Here is a 24,291-nt window from a genome sequence, read left to right as displayed (position 1 = left end):
GGTTTGTCAACCACCGTACTAAATCAACTTCATCTTCATTATCTTCGTTCATCTTCAAGGTATAGGAAAGGAGATTTAAAGAGTTTTTTTAAACTCAGAGAATCCGACAGAAAAAGGATCTTTTCGTTTTGTGAATTTAACGCGTATTTTAACGCCTCTCTGACAACAATATTTTCTGCTGTAAAAATGGATGCTTCTCAGTAAACGTTTTAAATATAAAACGGATAACTATAGTTTATTTTTAATTGTTCTGAATTCAGAATGCGGAAATTCAATGTTGAAAAATGTGTGCGTTAATATTAGCCTGCCCCCACAGGCGAGCTTTTCATCGAGCTTTTCATCAACTTTCGGCTAGCACTTGTCTCTTTCGGAATTCTAAATGATCATCATTCAAAAATTATAAGCCAAGCGCAAGCTTATTTTTTTTTCATTCCGAATTAGGAAACGAAAAAATTTTGACCTTAGAAATCATAGAAAATAGAAATACTTAAATTTTAGTTACGAAACTATCCGCTAGGTTTTTAACGTAAACATCCAAAATGGATTCCTAGTTCGCTACGGCCTGTACCGAAATATTGTTAATTAGTTGTTTTTTTTTACCTTCAACACAATGTAAACTTGTTTTCTTAATACTTACATGACAAAAGCTCCAAAATGTCTACAGAAAGGTACTGTTTTTTTTAAATGTTTTTTTCTTATGTCGAATTATCCAGGAAGTTTCTAACAAAATCAATAAATGCATTTCCATACTAATGTCACGCCCAGGATAAAACTACCGGTTCATTGAATTTTTTTTACAATTTGTCACGTTTCATTATGCATTTTACATATTATAGGGTGGATTGGGTGGAAATTATCGAGCCTAAGACGAAGGAGCATATGTATGCTAACCTCACGACCGGGGAATGTGTCTGGGATCCTCCTGAGGTAACTTTCCTGCTTCCATAATACCTTCTTGATTTCTGTTCTTGCAGGTAAGTTTCACCAAAGCTTTGTTTATTTCAGGGTGTAAATGTGAAACGCACAGATTCATCCCAGTGGTGGGAATTGTTTGACAATAATACTCATAGGTTTTACTACTACAATGCTACAACGCAGGTATGTTTACATATATTTTCAGCTTGCATTTGTTAATTACCGAGTTATAGAATATTGTCGATAATGTGCTATTTTGCAGACGACAGTTTGGCACAGGCCTGTGGATTGTGACATCATACCGCTCGCTAAGTTGCAAACACTCAAACAGAACACTGATCCTCAACAGAGGCGGGAAACCTCGACTCAAACTAATTTAAATCAACCAGGCCCACAGGTATATTTATATCTATTATTGTTTTACCGCTTGTGTTTATTTATTTAGTGGCTGATTTATTAGGTACTCAGTCGCTTCTATTGCATGCTGTATATGAAATAAAACATTAAGTAATATATACAAATTCAAAATTAAATATGGCAACTATTCTTACATCAATTTCGATGTTGCGAAAATTACCTTTACCTCTTTACGTTATTATGTGAAATATTCTTTCCCACACAGGTGACTCCTGTGAAAGAAAGTGTCAGTGTCGGGGTGTCCAACGGGGTGAGCAGTGGGAGCGGCAGCGGCAGCAAAGTGTCGCCCCTTGGAAGTAAACACGCCACTCATACCCAAACCAGCCCGCTTCACACTCGTCGCACTCATCATCACAGGTAACACATGCGCATAGCTCCCGTAATGGAAAGTGTCTCCCAACAAATGATACCCAACCGACCCTCGGGAGTAAGCTCGTCACTCGCATTCAAACACGGTCTCTGTGTTTCAGATGTGGCGCCGATGGGCGCAGGTCTCGAGGCAGTGGGGGGGTGATTGGCAGTGGCCCCCCGGGGGTTGGGGTAGTGTCTCGTCACACGGACTCTGGCCGTTCCTCGGACAGTAGCATTAGTAGCGCTGCACAGCCTTACAGAAGACTACAAGTAAATATTTAACATATGCGTATTATTATTTTTCCTTAAACCTTATAACTCAAAATCTTCTTCTTATTATAGGCCTTGCGGCCTGTTTTTAAGAGGGATCAGCCTCCTGCGACGTCGATTCCCAGCTATCGACCCATCTCTTTGGTGGTCTGCCTGAGAGTCGTCTACCATGGGGTTGGCAGTACAGTGCGATGTGGGGGAGTCTGGATGGTTCCATTCTCCTCACATGCGCATACCATTATCTCCTTCGTTGCCTTCCCCACCTAACGACATCTTCGATCTCGCATATTTCCCTGGTCCTGGCATTTCTGTTTCTATCTCGAAGACTCTTGCCTGTTATGCTTTAACTCAAAATCAATATAAGTATTTTTCATTTCAGGAAACAGGCATGGGAATTTCGATTCCGGTTCACAAACCAGATTCTAGGTGATTATATAGTAAAAGTTTTTAATTCAAATCATTTTTAGTATATTGACTGTTATTTATGTTTTCATTTGCTGATTATTTTGTGAACAAATGACACAAATTGAAATTAGTAAAATTAAGTCTTACCACTCGTATTTTGAGAGCTGCCCGACATTGTATTTATTGTGCCAACTCTGATGTAGACTTTGGTTCCACTAAAAAAATTGTTAAGAAATTAAGTAATTGATTTATAAAATAGTAATTAAAAATATTAAATTAGATTAAATAAGAAATTAAAGAGTGCCAAATTAATTTTGCCGCAAAATACATCAAGAATGGTTTCGAAATAGTTTTCGCATAGTTGCATGGGCTTTTTAACCAGTGTCTAGAGGAAAGTTATAGAGAAGGGCAGTTATAATGCCACTCTACAAGGGGGAGGGTCCTACGTCTGAATGTGGGAACTACAGAGCGATCAGTCTATTGAGCATTGTTGGTAAAATGTATGAACAAATCCTTTTAGAAAGAGTAAGAACCGTAACAAAGGATAAAGCGTAGGATGTTCAGAGTGGATTTATGAATGGGAGAAGATGTACAGATCAAATTGGATTTGCGCAATTTAACAAAAGTTTTTGGGTAAAAACTAAAAGCTTTTCGGCGCATTTATGGATTTGGAGAAAGCGTATGACTCGAGTTGATAGAACGAAACTATGGAAGGTATTATCTGAGTATAGGGTAGGTAGTAAACTTATCCAAGGCATTGCAGCCTTGTACGAGGATAGGACTATATCCATTAGGGTAAGTTGCTATCCTTTCTATATCTTTATCAGAAAGAGGCGAAGAATGTTCGCAAAGACAGATTGGTGTGGCATTCTTTTCATTTGGCTTACCCCTGCGGTAAGCGGCGTGATGGTTAGTTAGTTATGAGTGCTGTGGGTTTAGAATGAATATTATTACTGTAAAATAATGGATTTAAGTTATTCTTGATGAAGTATGACTCTGATTGGATCTCGGCTATGATTATCATTCAGCGGTAATGTGATCCAATTTCAGGATGGGCAGTGAAGCGGGCAGCCTGAACAGGGCAAGTGTTCCTCCCCTGGCAGGAAGCTGCAGTAGTCCACAGCTCAGGAAGAAGACCGCTCAGAATCCACCCAATCCGCCGCAACCTCCGCCACCTGAATCTGGTAAGAAACATAATATTTTATATGTCTTCAAAATTGTTGTAATAGTGATTAATAAGTAACACATAATATAGTCAAAATCATAATCGACGAGATGCGGATCAGGAGAGATCTCGCTTACACCTTATTATATTTTTATGTTTTGTGATGGATCAGTTTTTAAAATGGTTGTCATTTTTTCTCTTGCCTTTGTAGAACTTAAAAACCAAGGAGGACTGGAAAAGACAAGCCCACATCTTGAATATGCATATGTCAGATTTTTAACCCTTTAAGTGTGGCAATTGATTTTTCAAATTTCTAAAAAAGTGTTAATAAATTTTGTTTGTATAAATGCCATGTCACATTATGTTTGCATAAAAGCACAAAAAATATTGTGGCTGTTTTTTTCAAGTAAAAATATATAGGTGATATAGACAAGTGTTACCTACACAATGACGGCTTATATTGATATCGGTATAGCACAAAAGTAGTTTTTTATGGCTGTGCATATCGCTCACTCCTTTCAAGAACGTCATAAATAAAAAAACTTGATTTTTCAGTAGAACGTTTTTAAAGTTTTGAAATATAATACAATGTAATAAAAATAAATATCAAGCCACTTACTGAACTTTTTACTGTGTAATAGATCTTTTCAGGTAAAACCTGAAGGTTTTTTCTCCATTTGAAAAATATTTAGTATGTTTAAAAAAATTATTAAAAAATACCTTTTCTTCAAAATGCAAAAACAACACTTTCTGCCCTGTAGCGGGTAAATATTATGTTAAAAATATGCCGCTTTTGCTGGGATATAGTACATTTTCTGGGCATTCCAAAAACATGCACAACTAAAAATTGACGATTTTTGATTTATGACTTTCTTGAAAGGAGTGAGCGATATGTTAAATAAAAACATTATTTTCTTAGAGGTTTTTTGCTGTGCGTGTATTTATATCCATTCCTTAAAATTTCCCAAATTATTAAATCCTCAAATGAGGATAGGTCAAAAGTCAAAACAATGAAACAAACGGTTTTATCATAGCTGTTCCATTTTCGCTAAAGGTGTAAATTTCTGTTTTCAGGTTTGAACAGAAGCGGTAGTTTTATGTCTTCTCGGAAAGATGCATCAGATGATTCCATGCACGAGAAATATTTTAAATCTGTTGAGAGCACACCTTTGACCCGGCGAAAGGTTTGTTTAACTGTCATGAACTTCTATAAGGGGAAACACTTTTTTTATATTTTTTAAGGGATTGACAAAAGTGATTCCATTTTTGGTCGCTCAAGTTAAAATTGCCTTTGCTGGACGGCATGAACTAATCTCGGACAGCCCTTTTCGATGGGGCATTGTTAGCATTGGTCTCCACAAGCAATCAATGTGATTCGGCATCAGACTTGGAGTTGAAGAGGTAAAACATAACTTCCCGCATCTTTTTTCAGCACAAAATTCGACACAATTTCCACAGAAAAAACTGCTTTGCTGTATTTGTTGATGTCAATATGCACTGATTATTATTACATATTTTAAATCTTAATAAACCTTCCGTTTGCAAATAACCACCTCTGAGCAAACGGCAATTCTGAGGTTACAGACCTAGTATATACGCCATAAGAAATTCAACCTTCCGGCCTCTTCTGTATCTACTCTTTTTGGTTTGGAATTTACGTGGACAAAATTGCTTAACTTAAATTTAGGGGGAAATTGTTGATTCATATAAAAGATGAAATATAAATATAACTTTTCTGGGTAAAAAGTAGGAATATGTAAATGAAAGGAACATAAAATTTGGGTTAAACTGTATGTACATATGTTTTAGAACATTATGGAACAAATTTTTCTGATTTATAGGTTAAGCAATCCAGTGGCCCAGTAGCTGCTACATCCTCGTGTGAATCTTCCCCTCACAGTCCAGGCAGCCCTCTACAATCCCACACTCCTCACCCACAGGTCAATATTTTTAAAGTGTCGAGTAGTGAGGTTTTTTTTACAAATTATTTTTAAATGACAGGAAATGTGCTATTTTATTTTGTCATAAATGTAATAAAAGCTTGTTAATTTGAACAACAATAATTATAATTTAACCGTAATTAAAATAATATCATGTATATAATATATTAAATTTTGATTTCATTAATTGGTTCGGCAGTTACTTTGTGGTAAAATCTATATACAGTATTTGAAACTGATGTGTTCTTCATTATTGTTTCATATTTAGATTTTGAATTGACAGGTGTCGGGGCGTCCCTCGCTGGTGTCATCGATCTCGCTGGCCACCGAGCAGTCAGCGCAGGGGGGTGTGCATCCTCCCGTGCACGCCACGCCACACCCGCATCCCACCCAGCAGCAGAGTCTGGACCGGGCCGCATACCGCCAGCGGCACCATTACCACCTCGACCGCACTGCTAGGGAGAGGTTCTCCGACAGGTAAACAAACCCTGATTGCAGATATAGCAAACTTCGCATCGCTTTGCCAGTTCTAGGCCTTTAATCTTCCGCAAATGACGTACATCAGTGTGCAGCCATTGTCAAAACAAAATATTATTTTTTGCTCAGTGGTGATTGGGTTAAAATGTTCCTAATGTTCTATTTAGCGATAGCACCTTGAATTCTATCGCATGTTAATTCTTTGTTTCTCATTGAAAACATTTTGCAGGCATATTGACAAGGAACGTATAGAAGAGAAATTGCTAGAGCGTAATTTAGAGCGCGGATATCCGAGTGATAAACAAGCTATGTACAGTGTAGACAAGGGGTTCAGGCAAGCCAGTCTCGAGCAACCGCGCACCGCACCAGCCTGGACTCCCAAGGACATCGCTAGGTAAGGTTTAGCAAATAACCGGCGGTTATCTAATTCTCTTCCTGACGCATATTCGTGTTTGTTTCAATGATAACGGTTAATCGTAGGAAGCAACAGGCTGAGCCAGAAAGACACATTACTCCAAAACAAAACACAACCGGGAAACAAACTTGCTCCACACCCGATAGTCATTCTTCCAAGTCATCGTACCATCATCCCGATACACATACTCCAGGAGGTATGATCTTTAACTTTGAACGGCTTGTATATAGGGTATTTACATTGGCAGGTGTATTGATATAAAGCTATATTTTTAGTATTATATTTTAGTACTGTCACCTCGATTGAATGTCACTCAGTTTAACATTTTCCCAACAATTTTCTTTGATTTTTATATGTGCAAATACAGCTTATGTTAACATAATTATTTGTGCTTAAATTATTTTGGGTTTTACAAAATTCAACACTGCAATTTTATCAACTTGCTCCCGTAAAATATTTCTATAAATTAGTGATATGAATCCAACTTTTTAACATCAACTATTATTTAAAATTATCAAAAGTTTTGAAAAAAATAATCATCAAAGCGACCAGAATTTAATTTTATGGTATCATTTAATTTAATTTTATGGTGCTTTTTCTATATTCATATTTTCAGTATTCATTTACATATATTTTTGTACAATATGTATATGTATACATTGACAGGCTTATTGCTATGAAATAATATCTTCCAACCAACTAAAAACAGACTAGTGATTGTGGTCAAGTTTTGTACTATATAAAGCTGTTTGAAATTATTAAGTAGATAGTGTTAGTATACTAAAGTGAGAAATGTATTACATTTCAGATAAAGGAAGATGTAGGAATGATGTTACAGTATTGTCAGACATAAAAATGACTTAAGCATTTAAAATTGTATGTTTCATTATTTAATTAAATGATTCTTGTCATTCATTTGCAGGTGTCGGATATGGGCTGAAATCTCTGTCACTAGAACCACACCTGACCAAACCCAATATAGATAGACACAATATGGAATTGGAGCGAGAAAGAGATCGCCACAAGGACAGAGACAGAAATCGCGATAAAGAAAGAGACAGATCTATTAATGATAATGCCGAATCTGAACCTAGGCAGAGGGGTCTGAGGAAACAGAGTAAGTTGGGAAACTCATTTTTTGCTAACCCATCATGCCTTTCAACAAGGCAGGGTCGTGCGCCAAATTTATTCCAGTTTTCTCTAATAGTCCTACCCCCGCTCGCCAGTCTTCACTTTTGGTGTTCTATTTTTAGTTTATATAATTTTTTGGCGTCCATCAGTTCGCTCTTGTTTACAATTTAAAAATCATGAATTGTTATTTTCATAAAATTTCTCTTATACATATGGTTGTGATTTACATGTTTTGTTTATTTCATAGTTATGTTATTCTTTTTCACGTTTCATGTTCAAAGTAAAGCATTTATTTTATTGAGTAATTTTAATTTATATGTTTTTTCAAGTAATATTCAAAATGGAAAGTATTAAATCTATGTTATACACCATGATTCTGAATGTATTGTGCTAAAAACACAAGTTATTTCAATTCCCTTTTGTAAAATAAACCTTTTATGCTACATCGAGTGGTTAATATGTATAGATTTTTCTCACAAAAATGGATAAAATGAATGATATTGATGTGTTGTGTGCATTTTTCTAGAAGTTTCCACAGCAATGGACACGGACACGCTGGAAAGTGTCAGTGGCTGTGAGAATGGGAATACTTCTCCTCTGTACTCCAATTGGGATTTACACATGCAACACCTACTGCCTCTACAGCATTACATTTTGGAGCAAGCTAAACTATCAGGTATTTTTTTAAATGACAAATCTCACATTTGCTACACCATGGAAAAAATGTATATTTGCTTAAAATAGATTTTCAAATAACTAAAATGTATATACAGAGAAAGTTCTTCCCCGGGGAGTTATAGATAAACCGGATAAAAGTTACTTGCTTAGAACTTAATATTAATAATATTTTTCAACTATAACTTAAGTTTATTCAGAAAAGATTTAAAAATTTAATGAAATTACTGTGAAATTTGAAATATTTGTTCTAATGAGGGTTAAAAGACCTTGAGAGGACACTGCAGACTGAGAAACCCCTGACAAAAATTGGACTACATGACTCCCCAGTCTGCAGATTTTGTATGGAGGATAACGAAACATCAATCCATATTCTCTATAACTGTGACGCACTCGCTCGCAAACGAAGTCACATCCTTGGAGGACCACTACTAAACTCCGAGAAGGCGAAGGTTTTACCACCAAGACAGGTCGTGAGCTACATGACTCATGTAGGTCTTGAGAGTGAGTTATGATACCGTGGAAGGTCACAATAGACCTAACAGGGTCGCAGTGACGTAAGATTAGGGAGAAAATATTGAGTGTTGTTTTGTCTTGGATAGGGTGCTACCGAGTGGGGTCGCCGCTGGAGCCTGGCTCCGGGGACTCGGACTCCCTGCACTCGTCGGGCTCCAGCTCGGGCGCGCGCTCGCTGTCGGGGCACGAGCCCGACAACGAGGACTCGGACCGCTCGGGCTCCAACGACACCTACCTGCAGCATCAGCCCCCGCCCGCGCCCCTGCCACCACCCTCCCACCGCCACGACGGTAATGCGCCACTCTGTGCTATCTCAGTTGTCACTGCCATGTTACTTGTAAAGTGACAGTTCATTTCCCGAACTACGAAAATTGAAACTTTTTTTTTGTCAAAAATTTCTTTTGCACCATTGTTTTTAGAATTTTGATGTTTCAAGTTAAGCTTCATTTTATTTATTGTTTCGGCATTCACTTTGTGGTAAGACATGATGCAATTGTAAAATAAAAACACTTGTTTTTTTACCTCTTGAGTTTATTTTATTTTATTATGACGACTAGTTTCAGAAGCATAGCTTCCGAAACTAGTCGTCATAATAAAATAACATAAACTCAAGTGGTAAAAAAAAGTTTTTTTGGTTTTACAACTTCAGTTAAACTTTGGTAAAACTTCTTTTTACTTATGGTCTCCAAATAATAAATAATTTAGTTTTTATTCTTAATTTATTATTATTCCTTGTAATGCTGATTTAGGATCTGACTTACTAGTGTTTGGTTTTGTTTTCATTTCAGAATATATGAACCATGGTGTGTCGTACTACAATACTTTTGTTGGATACGAAAAAGAGAGAGAACCACCAATTGGCGTTCACAGAGTAATTATTATAATACTTAATTTAATTTATATTCTACACTTCGAGATCTTTCTATTTGATGTGATTGTGTTGATGAATTTTCCGGATTTTTGGTCCATAGTAACATTGAGAAAATAATATTCAACACTCTCCTTATCATCAATTGTTCACTTTGTGTAATACCCCTTTAATAAAAACTAATTCGTGACTACCTGTTTCGGAATAATCGTTCCATCATCAGTTCATCGAAATAAAATTATTACATTCTGACTCTTTTAAAAATATATTTTGGAAAGAGAGCAAAAAAATAAATAATATTCAATTTAGTTGTAAAATGTACAGTGTGTATTAGTTTAGGAATAATGAGATGTGTAATATTGCAGTCGTCTAGTGGTGCAGGCATGGGTATGAGTATGGGCATGGGCATGGGCATGGGCATGGCCATCCCGCTGCCCCAGGTGCCCGTGGCGGTGTGCGAGGAGCTGTACAGCCCCGTCAAGTCACACCCGGCTCTCCACCACACCCCTAAAGAGACTGACATTGAGAAATTTGCGCAGGACAATCTTAATCTTCACTCCAAAGGGATATTTAGGAAAAAGGTTAGCGGTTTATAATATTCTTATATAATTATTGCGATACATGTTGAAAACAAAATATATATTTTTTAAATATAGTAAAATTCATTCAAAATACTTAAAAAGTCATTAATCAAATGGTAATAATTATAATTTTTCAAAAATCCAGAAATACATATTTTGAAATTCTTGTCCTTCCAGTGATTTTTTCATATAATTTTTTTAGTAATGTGAAGTTCAATAATTTGAAATAATGTTTTGAATATCGCTGTGGATCAGTTTGATAAACTTTTGCATGTTGCTTTACTAAAGTCATAAATTTTTATATGTTATTGGAATCATTGCATGATTTAACTCTTTAGAGCACAGTGGTATTAAAAAGGTCCCACCTTTTAGATACACGAATATGCGAGGTGGATATTTTTTTTACCACCTCAGTAAAATGAATTGATGCACAAAGGTTTATGTAATACTATCTTAACAGTTAGCTACATTCCAGTTATTTACCTGTAAAGCTTTTCATTTAATAAAAAAAATTATGCAACTCAAAGAGTTATGGATTATCATGAGTGTGATATGTAATTTCAGGCGTCTGTTCGGGATATGCTCTCGTGGACATGTTCGGGGATCAGTCAGCCCATGTTGGGAGACCGGAGAGACAAGGCGTACAAGAAGGCGGCGGCCGAGGTGTTCCGCCTCGTGCAGATCTACATGGGGGACAGGAAGGCCCGCCCGGGCATGACACTCAACTCGGTCGCCATAGACATACTCCACGCTGCGTACACTAATCCTGCGTAAGTTTCACTTCTTTCGTTCCTCTGTATATATACCTGACTGAAATCCTTTTTACTGAGCATCCATAATAACTTATCCTGATAAAATATATTTTTTTCTAAGTCTGCATATAGTTGTCATAAAAAAATAAACAAAAAGGTCCAAAATTTACTTGTACATATTATGGCAAAATTAGAACAACCATTGTTTGAATTAACAAGCTTTTACGATATTCCCTAATTATGCTAAATTTTCCTAAAATTTTTGCTGTCCTTAATCAGAATTTATGTATGCTTTAAATAGTGCATCTGTGGCCATTGTTTTTCACAATGTATTTTTGTGTGTCTCCTCGGTTGCTTTAAGAATATGAACATCCAATTATCAAACAATTTGTGTAATGCAGTTCCGTTGGGTCTTATATAGTGCCGGATTATTAAGATTGTATGTTCTTTTTGTTTTGTATTCTAGTTTGCGAGACGAGTTGTATGTTCAGCTGTGTCGACAGACAACTGAGAATCCGCAGCGAGACAGCTTGCTGCGCGGGTGGGAGCTCCTGGCCGTGAGCCTAGCCTTCGTGCCTCCCTCTCCTGCCTTCCAGCCCCCGCTCCTCAACTACATGAACAGGCACCGGGACCCCGCCTTTGCGGACACCTTTCCAGAGGTATTTTTTAATTCCCTATTCGTTTAACACCTTTCCAAGCCTACTGCTGAGTTTTTCCTTGTAAAATAAGCAAAGGGCTTCTTAAATTTTTCATGATTTATGCTACTTTAAGATTTTTATGGTAGCTCTTTTTGTTTTGTTCTTTGTGTTTTTCGGCAGAAAACCTTTTCTTATTAACCGGATCCACGCGGCTCGCATAACCGTTTGTGTTTTTACAAGACATGCCCCATACGCGGCTGACATAAGCGTTTGTGTTTTCACTTTGCTCCAAGTTTCGAACCTCAGTTCAAGTTGGAGGGATTTTTTCATGGTGTGGAACTTTGGATAAAATAATACGTCAATCTTCGGCCTTATGACATCTGTTGAAATATCTGACTAATAATTTGTAACATCACAAGGATAAATAAAACAACAGATCCCTGATTTTTCTTGCGGTCGGTAATTAGTCCGCGCCATAATCATGCCCTATATCTGTCTCACTCTCGACGCTACGCATCGCCAGTGGGTAAGAGTGACACACGATGCGTGCTTTGATTTATTTATGTTACGATCTAATTTGTTTATATTAAGATATATTTCAAGAATAATGTGACACACCTGTATTATAGAGTACCAAAAAGGCACAATGAATCCCATTGAACGTTTTTGTTCAGGAAAATAAATCGTTTCATAACTAAATACATGATAAAAGTAATAATTTAAAAAACGGCGAAATACAGCCGCGCACGAGCGTCTCTTAGGAACAAAGTTAACGCGTTTAAAAGGTTAAACAATTTTAGATAGTAAAATAACTTAAATACTAATTATTCAATTTTAATAACCATCCCATCACTAGTAATTGTAAATCAATTACTAATCATAATTAATAATAAAAAAAAAATGTTCACTGGCCAATGACTTTTTTTTTGCTGTCAATTTGATTCAATCTTAATATAAAAAATAAGTTATACGATTATTAAGACTATCGATAATCATTTGACTATCTTGGGGTTACTTTTGGCAATGATTAATTAATTGCATTTTGCGGTTTTGCCCACTATATTAATGAAATTCATGTCTTTAGGAAATAACAGCTAAAGCCGTCACCCAAATTACACTCTGTACAGAAAGGATGGTAACAACCAGTGTAAAACTCAGGCATTTATATGGTGGGCAAAGATGTATAAAAACAATAAAAGCAATAAATTTCCCTTTCCCAGGTGGGGAAGTGGCCGATCCATGTGCAGGTATCCCACTACGCAGGGGTGGCTTGCAGGAGACTGGAGAGGATTGGCCAGTGCGGGAAGAAGCAGCCCAGGAAACCTAGCACCGAAGATATTGATCAAGCGCGTGTAAGTCTGCTTAGTTTCAATAAAAAAATTGATAATTTCAATCGAATCTGTTTTATATCAATTTATTTGTTTTGACACACTTTTTATTTATTTGTTATTTTTACAGATACAAATATTCCGAACGTCAATGTTTGGAAATACATTAAGTGAAGTTATGGTGCTACAGAAAGACAGGTTTCCCAACAGGCAACTTCCATGGGTCCAAGTAGCACTCTCTCAACAGGTAAACTTAAATCCTCAATTCGGTAAAAGCTCTTGAATTAAAAATGAAAGGAACCCATAAAATAATATAGGTCAATATCAATAAAAACAAATATTTATCACCATTAATAATAATATTATATAATATTATTATTAATGCAAAGTAAGTAAGTTCCTCCATTTTATTTTTAATGTATGTTCTAGGTTTTAGCGCTGCAAGGAAAACAAACAGAGGGTATTTTTAGAGTATCGGCTGATGTGGACGAAGTCACTATTCTTAAATCTAAACTTGATAACTGGGAGTTACCCGATCACATGCACATTACAGGTATTTTAACATTTATGTTTATAATTTAAACCTCTTTTATCAAATTCTACAATATGTAAACACAAATGAGTAGAGATATTTCGAAAGTCATTTGTATATTTTTGTTGGAAATATAAGAAATGAATGAAATGTGTAATTAACCCTTTGGCCACAGGCCTTTGGGTCTACTATGCTAGAAATACCGAGATTTAAATATAAATAATTGAAAAGTTAAATGCATTTGATAATTTATAAACACTGCACCATTGTTGAAACAAACGTGTTTTAAAATTTCATCTACAATGCGGCGATAATATCTTTCGGAGTTTACTGAACTTAATTTATGCAACGTTATAAAAAATGAACTAACAAGTAAATGCTGCTCGCTTAGCGTCTCTACCTCCTTTTTACGCCAAGCGCATAATACTGCAAATCAAACGACTTTCCGACTTAATTAATGACATTTAGTTTCAAAAGGAATAAAGTAGCAGTGTGAGTAGTTAATGATTTTTTTTTAGCCATGCAATATATGTTTTATATTTCTATCAATTTATTGCATAGTGTTGATTAACCCTGACAGGTAAAAATGTATCTATTTGAAGAATATCACACTTACTTCTCACTTACTTCTCACATACTTACTTCTCAGCTTACACTTACTTTTTGCAGAAACAATGATGCATAGAGCTATGCATTGTATGTAAGCAGTGTTATCTTCATTGTTACATTCAAGAAAGGTTATCAACCCTGTGCTTCAGATACCATTCCAGTGTAATATTAAATAAATATTGATGAAAATAAATTAAATAAAATGAGTGAAAAAACACTTTTTAATATATCTGTTTTGACCTCCTTGGGATTTGAACCCGGGACCTCCAGCACTGTAGCCACATGCACTGACCACTACACTCCGGAGGAAACAATGATTTATAATCACCCAATTAAGCACATTTTTTTTGTATATTTCATACAAACAAAAGTATACTTTTCTACACTTAAAACCTTGACACAAAGTCATAAAAAACTTCATATTTTTGTACAAAAATGTTATCTTCTGTTGCTGCACTACTTACCCATCTTACTTATCTTTTCTGAGGTTCCACTATTTAGTTATATATTTCGAAGCACTGCAAAATTTAAATTATTCTTAGTGAAATTTAGGTTTTAGTGTACTGTGTATTATGTTGTGAGCTGGAAATCCACGATTGAGTTTCCTTGAAATGAGATGATATTATGTAGTACATATTGTTGCAATGTTTGATGATTGCAGATGCACATGCGCCGGCCAGCCTGCTGAAGCTGTGGTACCGAGAGCTCTATGAACCACTCATTCCCGATACACTTTACGCAGAATGCGTCGCTGACCCTGATAATACTGAAAATGCATTTGATATTATCCAACGGCTACCTAGAATTAATAGATTAGTAAGTATTTTTTTATTTTTTATTTATTTCACCTATTAGAGAACTTTTACATGCCTGGTTCAATTTCTTAGATTTTTATTGTTCTTCAGATGCTGTAAGCATTTCTCCCAATAATGTTTCTAGGGGGGATTGGATTTTATTACAAAATAATCAAATTTAATTTTGACCATACTCATTTTTGACTTGTGACTGATAAAATATGAACTAGTTGTTAATATAAAATGGTCTAAATTAAGAAATTGTCTTACTTTAAAACTAAACCAACTTATTAATGCAGGGTTAGGCAGAGCAAATATAACTCCACATCAATTTGTTTATGCAAACAATCTTCGCTTCTTCCATATTCATGCATCTCATATATACCCGCTGATTATTTCAACTCCTGACCTGACCACTTTCGTGTATTTGAAATACTTCATGCATGATCAAGAAGTTTTCCTCAGTCATTCTCTGCTTCTATTACCAACCACATTCCGCCTCATAAATTTGTTTTACTATTCTTTCTTCACTCATTTGACTCACATGCCCAAACCATCTCAACACACCTTTCTTAATTTTAATGCTAATGCTTATCTTAGATTTGCATTTTTTCCTTATATCATCATTCGAACATCTATTATACATAATTTTGCTGCACATTAGTCTGAAAGATTGCATTTTGACTGCATTCAGTCTACAATCATCCTTCTTTTACTAACTCCATGCTTCACTTATATATAACACAATTGGGTTCGAATCAGTACTCCACTGTGCACTGCCAGTTTAGCTTTTGCTGAAAGGTTTTTCACTTGAAACTCACATGTACATGGCTACTTGTACTTATAAGTACCAAAAATTGAAGTGTTACAGATGTTTAGTCATAGGAAGAATGGTGAATGTTACACAGTGTATTAACTGATCAGCCGTACCAGCCTTCTAAATGTCCAGTGTTCCATAACACTCGGTGGTCTCTTGATAAACCTATAAATAACGCCGCAAGCATCCAGTATTTGTGCGCAAACATTTATGCATACTCTGAATGTTTACACGGGTTGGTGTTTGGTTGTGTAGGTCCTCACGTACTTGGTGGGCTTCCTGCAGCAGTTCTCCACGCCCGAGGTGGTCAGCCAGACCAAGATGGACTCGGCCAACCTGGCCATGGTGTTCGCCCCCAACTGCCTGCGCTGCACGTCGCAGGACCCCAGGGTCATTCTGGACAACGCCAGGAAGGAGATGACTTTCATGAGGTGCCTGATACTCAACATGGATACGCAACAAGTCAGAGATATGCTGTGATCTATTTATTTATTTCTGTACATACGGTAACGCTTACAATCTAATCTCAGCCCTGTTATTATGCTTCATTCAGGTGACTACATAACGTACCTATAATAATAATATTTATTGGAAAAGCCTCTCAATTAATATATACCGATTACTTTTATAATTACAAGCAATAATGTTAGAGTATGTAGCATTAAACGCTACAATTTATTTTTTACATTTGTTTCCAAATGAAGATTTTTTAATTATCGCAAACTACAACCTCTACAAACATTTTACTGTTAATTTTAGAGAAATGTGAATGCAATACATAGCTATATTATTATATGTAAATTGACATACTGTTGTCCATAAACTCTACGAGTTATTTGGCAGCCTGTAACCCTTTAAACAAAATATATATTGAACACATTTTTCATATCAGAGTCACTTGTATGGACACATATAATAACTTGTTTTATTTATTTCAACAATTATTGAAACAACTTTCTTAGACATTTTTTAACTAGATATATTTTATATAGAGGCGCAATGACAGTCCATAACAAGCTTTTCTGCTTTTTGTGAAAAATAATTATAGAAATCGATTTAAAGTCAAACCAGATCTAAGAATAAATCAAAAAATGTTTTTCTCATATTTCAAATTTTAAGCTTTACTGGCATGAAACAGTCATATGCTTTGCATTAATAAATTCTTTGATTTCACAATTAAGACTTTTTGATCTTCAAATCTGTTTTATGTGGTTTTTTCTCAACGGGTGACGAAAGTAAAATACATAAAAATAACATAATTTATTAGGATAATAAATAAATATTGGTCACATTATAATATTTATTCTGGTGAAATTATTTTAAGAAAATTTTACTTGTTATTCTTTATTAACAAATGTAACCAATTACTGAGAAAACTTGTATTGCCAACACAGCGAATATATCTCCTTAGGATTTTATACATCAGTGCCATTTTAAAATAGCGATTAGTACTTTTATTTGTAAAATATGATTTTAAGGTTTATTCACGAGACATGTTGAATGCATATGTATGTAGGTACATATGTTTAAAAAAATCTACATTTTTTTTTCTTCTTTCAAAATGCTTTGTGGTGCTGTGTGATATATGTATACAGTTGAACTTCCATGTAATGAACTTTTATTTATTGAAGATTTCACTGAATTTTTTTTTCTGTGTGTTCAATTTTATTACACAAGGTGTCTCAAAAGAAAGTTTATGTTTGTTTAGCTTACTGCGTGAATGCCAGGAATCCGAGGGGTGTGAGGGGTATGTCTATTGGTAGCCTTGCTCATGGGAATTTAGTCCCTTTGGAGCATTTATCGGGAGCCAACCGCCCATTGTGCGTGCGAGAGTTATATAAAAACCGTGATTCTGCAACTATAGAGTATAGAAGATTTTGTAATATTCATGGCTTAAATGCATTTGAAAATGGGTTTGAAGAAACTGGTACAACCAAAATTTGGGCGATCAAAATCATCAAGAACGGTAAAAAATGTGGAGAGTTCAAGACTTTTTAAGGTGATGAAACTTACTTTTTCGAAGATGAAAGATACGTTCAATTACAATGAATTCTGGGCGTTATGTGGAGATGTTAGACGACTTCTTGGTACCGGCAATACTTTCCTGGCTCTAACCAAAAAATATTGTTCTAGCAGGACACACGTTCAATACATCTCTGCCACTAGTTTTTGTGAAAATTTTTCTAGCAAACTGATCTCCAGGAGAGGTGAGACAAATTGGCCTCCACGCAATCATGATTTAACCTATATGGACTTTTTACTGTTGGGTTATCTCAAATCTAAGTTTTACGTCAATAAATCGACTTCTCTGGCACATTTCTAAGAAAATATTTGTCACAAAATGGCAGCCATCATGGAGTCTACCTGCCGAGCCGTCATAATAAAATTTACCGTACAATTAAATGAGTGTCGCCAATACGAGGGTTTTCATTTGGATGATATTATTTTTATGAAATATATTCCCAAATTGGGTACTTTTACAAATAATAATTTCAACAAATGGCTTACTTTTTTTAAAATCAAACAGCTAAATATAAAATTTCTTTCGAGACACTTGTATAACTACATAATTCCTCTTAACAATTTTTTTCTGTGATTTGTGTCCCCCTTTTACCAATTTAGAATTTCACCCGATAGCTTGCAAAAGATATTATGTGTATTGGTTAGTTAATTTTAATGCCTAATATGATAGCAATACTTTCATACATGTACATTCATGTTTTCCAAACCTGAATGTATATGTATGCAGTAAATGTGGGCCTCGATAATATTGATAATATATTGAGCCATTGATCCGATCCAAACAATTTTTTTTTAAATCTGAATCTCTAGCGATTTGATTTTGTCACTGGCTCTTTGATCCACTGGATCGCGGGGCTTTGGAGAGAAAAAAGTAAGTTTTATGATAGCCAAATGTTATGATGACCTTATTTTGTGTTCAACAAAATGAATGAATAACCATCCATCGTTTTTAATTGATATGCTCCTAATGACTGAATCTCAGCCACCACTAGTATAAAAATGTATTTCTTTGCATTTCATACTATAATTATATATATTATATATTAGGAATATTATGTATTATGAACATTTTTGCCGCAATTCTTCGTAATATGGAAGTTCAACTATACATTTTTTTTTATATATAAGAAAGAAATAACTATTTTAAAAATTCTTATGTTTTTTCTTAATACTTAACACACACATTTCTTCGATCCACATACTTATCAACCCATGTACAATATATTATTATTATTTTAAAATAGTCTAAATTCTACATCAAATATGTTATATAGATATGATAATAAATATAAAGATGAAACTAAATATGAAATACATTTATAACGCTTACATCGTGTAAAGTTTCATATAAAAAACAACAACAAAATAGTAAATGTCTTTTGGTTGGAAATTTGTAGACAGCGGAAATGAATAATATAACCTAGATTTTGCTTTATTTCCTGTATAATGCTTGTGAGTTTAAAATTCATTGTTCACCAAAATCTCTCAAATCTTTCACTAGTCACATTTTTTTTACTATTTTTACTATAATTTAATGTTTTTTTTAAATTTATTTTTACTTTTATGTATACCGGTAATTATTCTATGATGAATAATTCCTCATTTTAAATCAACTTGATCGCAAATAGTTTTCTCTCGATCGACTCCTAACATGATTCTCATAAGAAATGTACACTGGAGAATTCAAAATGTTTATTTTTAATGTGAAATATGCTTTTAATTTTAAAAAAAAAAAAAACTTTTTTATTGATCCAATAAATTGTATTTGAAATGTCACACGTAAAATATTATTTTTGAAACAGTAATTACTTTAATATTTATATATTGTTAAATTCACTGTAGTTTTCAGGATCCACCAAATTTTGCTATGTTAAACATCCTTTCTATATTGTATTTCACACATCAGTCATATCAATACTTTTAATTACTTGTTACATTTATCCCTACAGAGAATCCATATAAGTACATATCCTACAAACATATATGTAATAGTTTTGTAGTTAAACATTAACTATGTCCAAATTCAATATTGAGAATCTATAAATGTTTTATGTCTTATGCCTTTGTTTATCAATTTTTCACCAGAAATCTAGGTCTGTAATAGTATCTCAAATATAAAATTGCTTACTTTTTACAGAATTATGAATATAAAACCCAATGTCGCTAAATGTATACATAAACATGTAAACTTATGTGTTTTAGAAAACATTTAATTTTTTTTATTTCAGTCAGATTTTGTGGATTAAATATCGCAAATTGAACTAGGTCTGTTTCCTATATAAAAGAGAATGAAAATATTTTATTCTCATTTACTTAATTATTTTTTTTAAGTTTTCTTCATAACTCAAAAATACCAAACATATTTTTTACATGTATTTCTTTTAACTGTGTCAACTTTTCTTTGTAAATAGATATTTCCATTAAGGTGATTTGAGTTATAAACAGAATTGACGCATCAACCTTTTAATACTGTATTAATAGGCAAATATATATAAACTGGATTTATCAATAACACTGAGAATGCAATAATATATTTTATTTTAATAAAAAAACCATGTTTCAATTACTAAGTATAATTTTAAATGTTTTGTTTATGTCAAAAGTAAAATAAAAGTTAAAAATAAGACAACAACAATTTAACGGATTCTCACAGTTTTTTAAAACCAAATATGTTTCGGTACCATGCAAATTTTCTTTACCATATTTGCATACCGAATACCGAATACCGAAACCCGTATATGCACTCAAATAATGTGAATCTAAAATTATGTAATTTTCACAGGCGATTCTCAGTTGATATGAAATAAGTAGAATATGTAGGAATGCGTATTATATATAGTTTCATCGCTTTGTCATTGGTCAATCAATTGTATCTCTCTGTAGCATGGTATCACCTGTCACTATCAATAATCCGTCATTTAACTTCAGTTGTGTATTAAAAGAGGCACCAACTTATACCTTAACATTAACTTTACAGTTACAGAATCGTATAATTTGCATATGTTTGTTTATTTTTATGAAGTAATTGAAACTGTTAACTTTTGCCTCACAAGATAAAATAAATAATTTTGTATTCAAGTTTTGCGTGGTAAATACCACTATTTCAAGTAAAACTTAAATTAAATATGGATAGATATTACCACAAAGTGACTGCCGAATCAACTAATGAAAAATAAATCATCTCATTGTATTATGCGGATGAAGCAAATGAGAAGGAGTTGTAGTATTGTTAATATATCACATTTGTATTTATCGTGTAATTCCAAATTATGCTTGTCGATAGGCATTGAAAATATTTTTGTCTGCCAATGTATATTAGACAAATCTAGTTTGTTTTCACTCTTGTACAAATGTATATGAAATTAAGGACGATACGATTGCGATCGTAATGAAGATGCCACATATGGTCCGTCCTTAGTAAGAGAGTAGCATCTCCAAAAAGTGAAATGTTGGCAAAATCAGTGCTCCCATAGAAATGTGATGAAACTGCATTGCTTAATGTTTATTTTTTACAACTGCCACACAAATACATATTATTTGAAGATACTACTTTCTTAATAAGGATAGCAGATTGGTATAAATATGGATACTTGGATATTTGTCGCATAAGTGAGACATCTAAATGATACATATTATACTATCGTATGTCACCATAGTCACATAGTCACCATAGTCACATCGAACCTGTGAATTGTAGACTAAGTAAAAGTTGCCTAATAGTTGTAAGTGTCTATCTTAGGATGAAATATTGAAAGATTATTATTTTTATGAAATTATAAAGGGTTTCCTCCATGACATAATTAGTTAATAATCAAGCACATCCTTACATGTTTATTTGATGGAGCTTTTATTTTGTACAATCCGTTTGAACAATTCAATTCTATAAGTTAAGAGGGCATAATAATATTATTATTTACTTTAATCGATACTTGCGCACATTACCTGATAATTTATATCTAATTTCATCATTTTATTGTAATTTACATTACTGAAAAGTAATAATTAAATTTTCATAGCAATAACTGGCAAAACATAAAAAATCTATTCAGGTAAAGATATCTTTTTTCAAAAGTAAATCTTCTCTAGATAATATATGCATGATTTGGAAAATAATGTACACTTCCTCAAAGTACCCTTTTTCCAGAAAATGTTTATATTTACTTTGATCAAATTTCTTATGACAAAATGAGTTTTACTTTATCCGGGAAAACGTTGATGTACCTAACACATACACATTATTAATACTGAAAGCATTAAAAAAACACATATCTGAAATAATTTTTTGTGGAAATAATGGAAAAATGGATATGTTTACATTTATAAAATACTTTTCAGTTTACAGTTTTTAATATTATTTTCACCTTATTATTCTCCAGTCTTATTTCTAAAGATATTTTGAAGGAGGATTAAAAAAAAATCTACCTGCATTCTTTTCAAGCGGACTTGACAGGTCTTAATGGTTAGATGACGACATATAACCATGCAAGTAATTTAGTAATGGTGCTTTCAAGTTGGTTATCAAACTTTGACTTTGCCATTTTTACAAGTCTTTATTCTTGTATTTTTTATTATTTGACATTGAACATGATAAGTAAATAGGGGTTATAATGTAAAGCCTAATGTAAAATTTGTAAAAAGTGCCCGTAGGCAGTTAGTTCTATCTCTATGCAAACTATCCAATTGTTGAAATATAACACCTGTTTTATATTTATTTACATGATGACACTGTTTTCAATAAGTTGCGGGTTGGAGATGAGAATAAAAAATGTACTTTAAATGTAAGTTAAATAAAATTGGTATTTTGATTTTTTTAAATTCCATACTACGTACGGACTGCTACAACGCAAGCTACAAATCAATAAATTTGAGACAGGAAAAAAGAATTCCGCTATATTTTAATTTAAAAATGGTATGCAAATCTTTTTCCTATCAAATTCCATTTTATGACTTACAATATATTAATAAAGAATCTTGAATATGATACATGGTCCTACTAGTGGTCTTGTTTTAATGAGATCTGTTGTCAAGGCAAACAAATTTCAATAAATTGAATCAAAAGCATTTTTTTCGTCTTTATTTTTATACTTGATTAATTCCTTACAGTGTTAGTTTGTAATTATTTAGAATCAGGTGTCAATGATTATTACTAAGCAATAAAAATATGAATATAATTGAAATATGCGCAGAAGTGCTTTTTGGTAAATGCACATAAATATATTTTTCAAACGAAATTTCCGCAAGAAAGTGTTTTTTCAATTGATTATGGTTTTATGATGTAATCAGATGATTTCATTATACATGTATTATGTCACAAGTTTGTTTGATTAGATCTGACTATAGTATAGGTCTGTCTTTAGTTGCAGTTCATTAAGTTATGGGTAACGTGTACAGAAGTACAGTTCCGGCTAGTAATAGAGACCTGCCACAGGATATATTGGTTCCTAGTAATGTTACACTACGGATAAGCTAATCTGCATCAACATTTACCGCAACATAATAATCTAAGAATTCCTTTTACTAATGTATATTTTAGCTGTGTATATCTGTTTCATAGAGAATTTATGCAAATAATCAATTAATAATTTTGCAAAGTAAATTATTATCGTTAAATAATATTAAAATAATATTTTTTTTATTGTTATTATTTTTGTATACTATAATTATTATAAACAATTACTATGTTTCTCACACAGTATGCCAAAAATATAGAAATATGAAGCTGCTAAAAGTAATATAATTAATTATTGTCATAATTATTAAAACCATTGAAATTATTTTTCAATCTTTTATTTACTCCCTACAATGTGAACCATCCTCTACATTGCTGGTCTCCAAACTCTTGTTTACTTCCTATTATGTATACCGACCTCTACATCGCTGGTCTCCAAACTCTTGTTTACTCCCTATTATGTATACCGACCTCTACATTGCTGGTCTCCAAACTCTTGTTTACTCCCTATTATGTATACCGACCTCTACATCGCTGGTCTCCAAACTCTTGTTTACTCCCTATTATGTATACCGACCTCTACATCGCTGGTCTCCAAACTCTTGTTTACTTCCTATTATGTATACCAACCTCTACATTGCTGGTCTCCAATCTCTTGTTTACTCCCTATTATGTATACCGACCTCTACATCGCTGGTCTCCAAACTCTTGTTTACTCCCTATTATGTATACCGACCTCTACATTGCTGGTCTCCAAACTCTTGTTTACTCCCTATTATGTATACCGACCTCTACATTGCTGGTCTCCAAACTCTTGTTTACTTCCTATTATGCAAAAAGTTTTGGATACCAGCGGTCAATATATGTATGTCAATAAATATTAAGTTTGCGCCTGTGCGATGAGGAATCGCCTTAAAATATGATTTAATTCTTTTTTATGTAGTGTATAATTTTACCAATATTTATTTACTGAGGCGGACATTACAATACCATATTTTATAATTTTGACGAATTATATAAATGTAGATTGTAATTACGTAAGCTTAAACATTGTTTCGACTAATTGATTTTGGAAATTCAAAAAAACGTAACGCCATTCCACCGCGTTAAATGGAGAAAAAAAAGCTCTGCCTACATACATGTATTACAAAAATGCAAGGTCTACAGAACGTACGCCACGGTTAGCAGAACATATTTTTCAGTTTTTTCATGATACAAGTCCAG

General features: G+C 33.6%; 1 protein-coding gene across 1 annotated transcript; it reads left to right on the top strand.

The window, feature by feature from the left end:
• Positions 1 to 520: 520 nt before the first annotated feature.
• On the top strand, positions 521 to 23,386 carry RhoGAP93B (MyTH4 and RhoGAP_KIAA1688 domain-containing protein RhoGAP93B). The gene is made up of 25 exons (XM_088274059.1): positions 521 to 668; positions 837 to 927; positions 1,006 to 1,098; positions 1,178 to 1,312; positions 1,538 to 1,689; positions 1,803 to 1,953; positions 2,333 to 2,379; positions 3,409 to 3,542; positions 4,598 to 4,707; positions 5,365 to 5,463; positions 5,747 to 5,940; positions 6,170 to 6,334; positions 6,421 to 6,551; positions 7,278 to 7,472; positions 8,013 to 8,162; positions 8,764 to 8,967; positions 9,466 to 9,548; positions 9,911 to 10,126; positions 10,691 to 10,896; positions 11,345 to 11,537; positions 12,737 to 12,868; positions 12,975 to 13,091; positions 13,274 to 13,397; positions 14,647 to 14,801; positions 15,852 to 23,386. Exons 1-25 carry the CDS (start codon positions 655 to 657, stop codon positions 16,074 to 16,076), a joined length of 3,516 nt encoding a protein of 1,171 aa, XP_088130185.1. The 5' UTR covers positions 521 to 654; the 3' UTR covers positions 16,077 to 23,386.
• Positions 23,387 to 24,291: the final 905 nt, after the last annotated feature.

The sequence above is a fragment of the Brachycentrus maculatus genome, unplaced genomic scaffold (genome assembly GCF_059751285.1).
Source record: "Brachycentrus maculatus isolate JH-2025_06_01 unplaced genomic scaffold, ASM5975128v1 h1tg000632l, whole genome shotgun sequence".
Taxonomy (NCBI): domain Eukaryota; kingdom Metazoa; phylum Arthropoda; class Insecta; order Trichoptera; family Brachycentridae; genus Brachycentrus; species Brachycentrus maculatus.
The sequence above is the reverse complement of the archived record's forward strand: the minus strand, read 5'-3'. Positions and strand labels throughout refer to the sequence as shown.

Bases quoted from the DNA above. Each gene is read 5' to 3' on its own strand.
- RhoGAP93B (XM_088274059.1), top strand. The intron at 928-1,005 runs GTAACTTTCCTG...TGTTTATTTCAG, and splicing joins GTGTCTGGGATCCTCCTGAG to GGTGTAAATGTGAAACGCAC. The intron at 8,163-8,763 runs GTATTTTTTTAA...TGTCTTGGATAG, and splicing joins GGAGCAAGCTAAACTATCAG to GGTGCTACCGAGTGGGGTCG.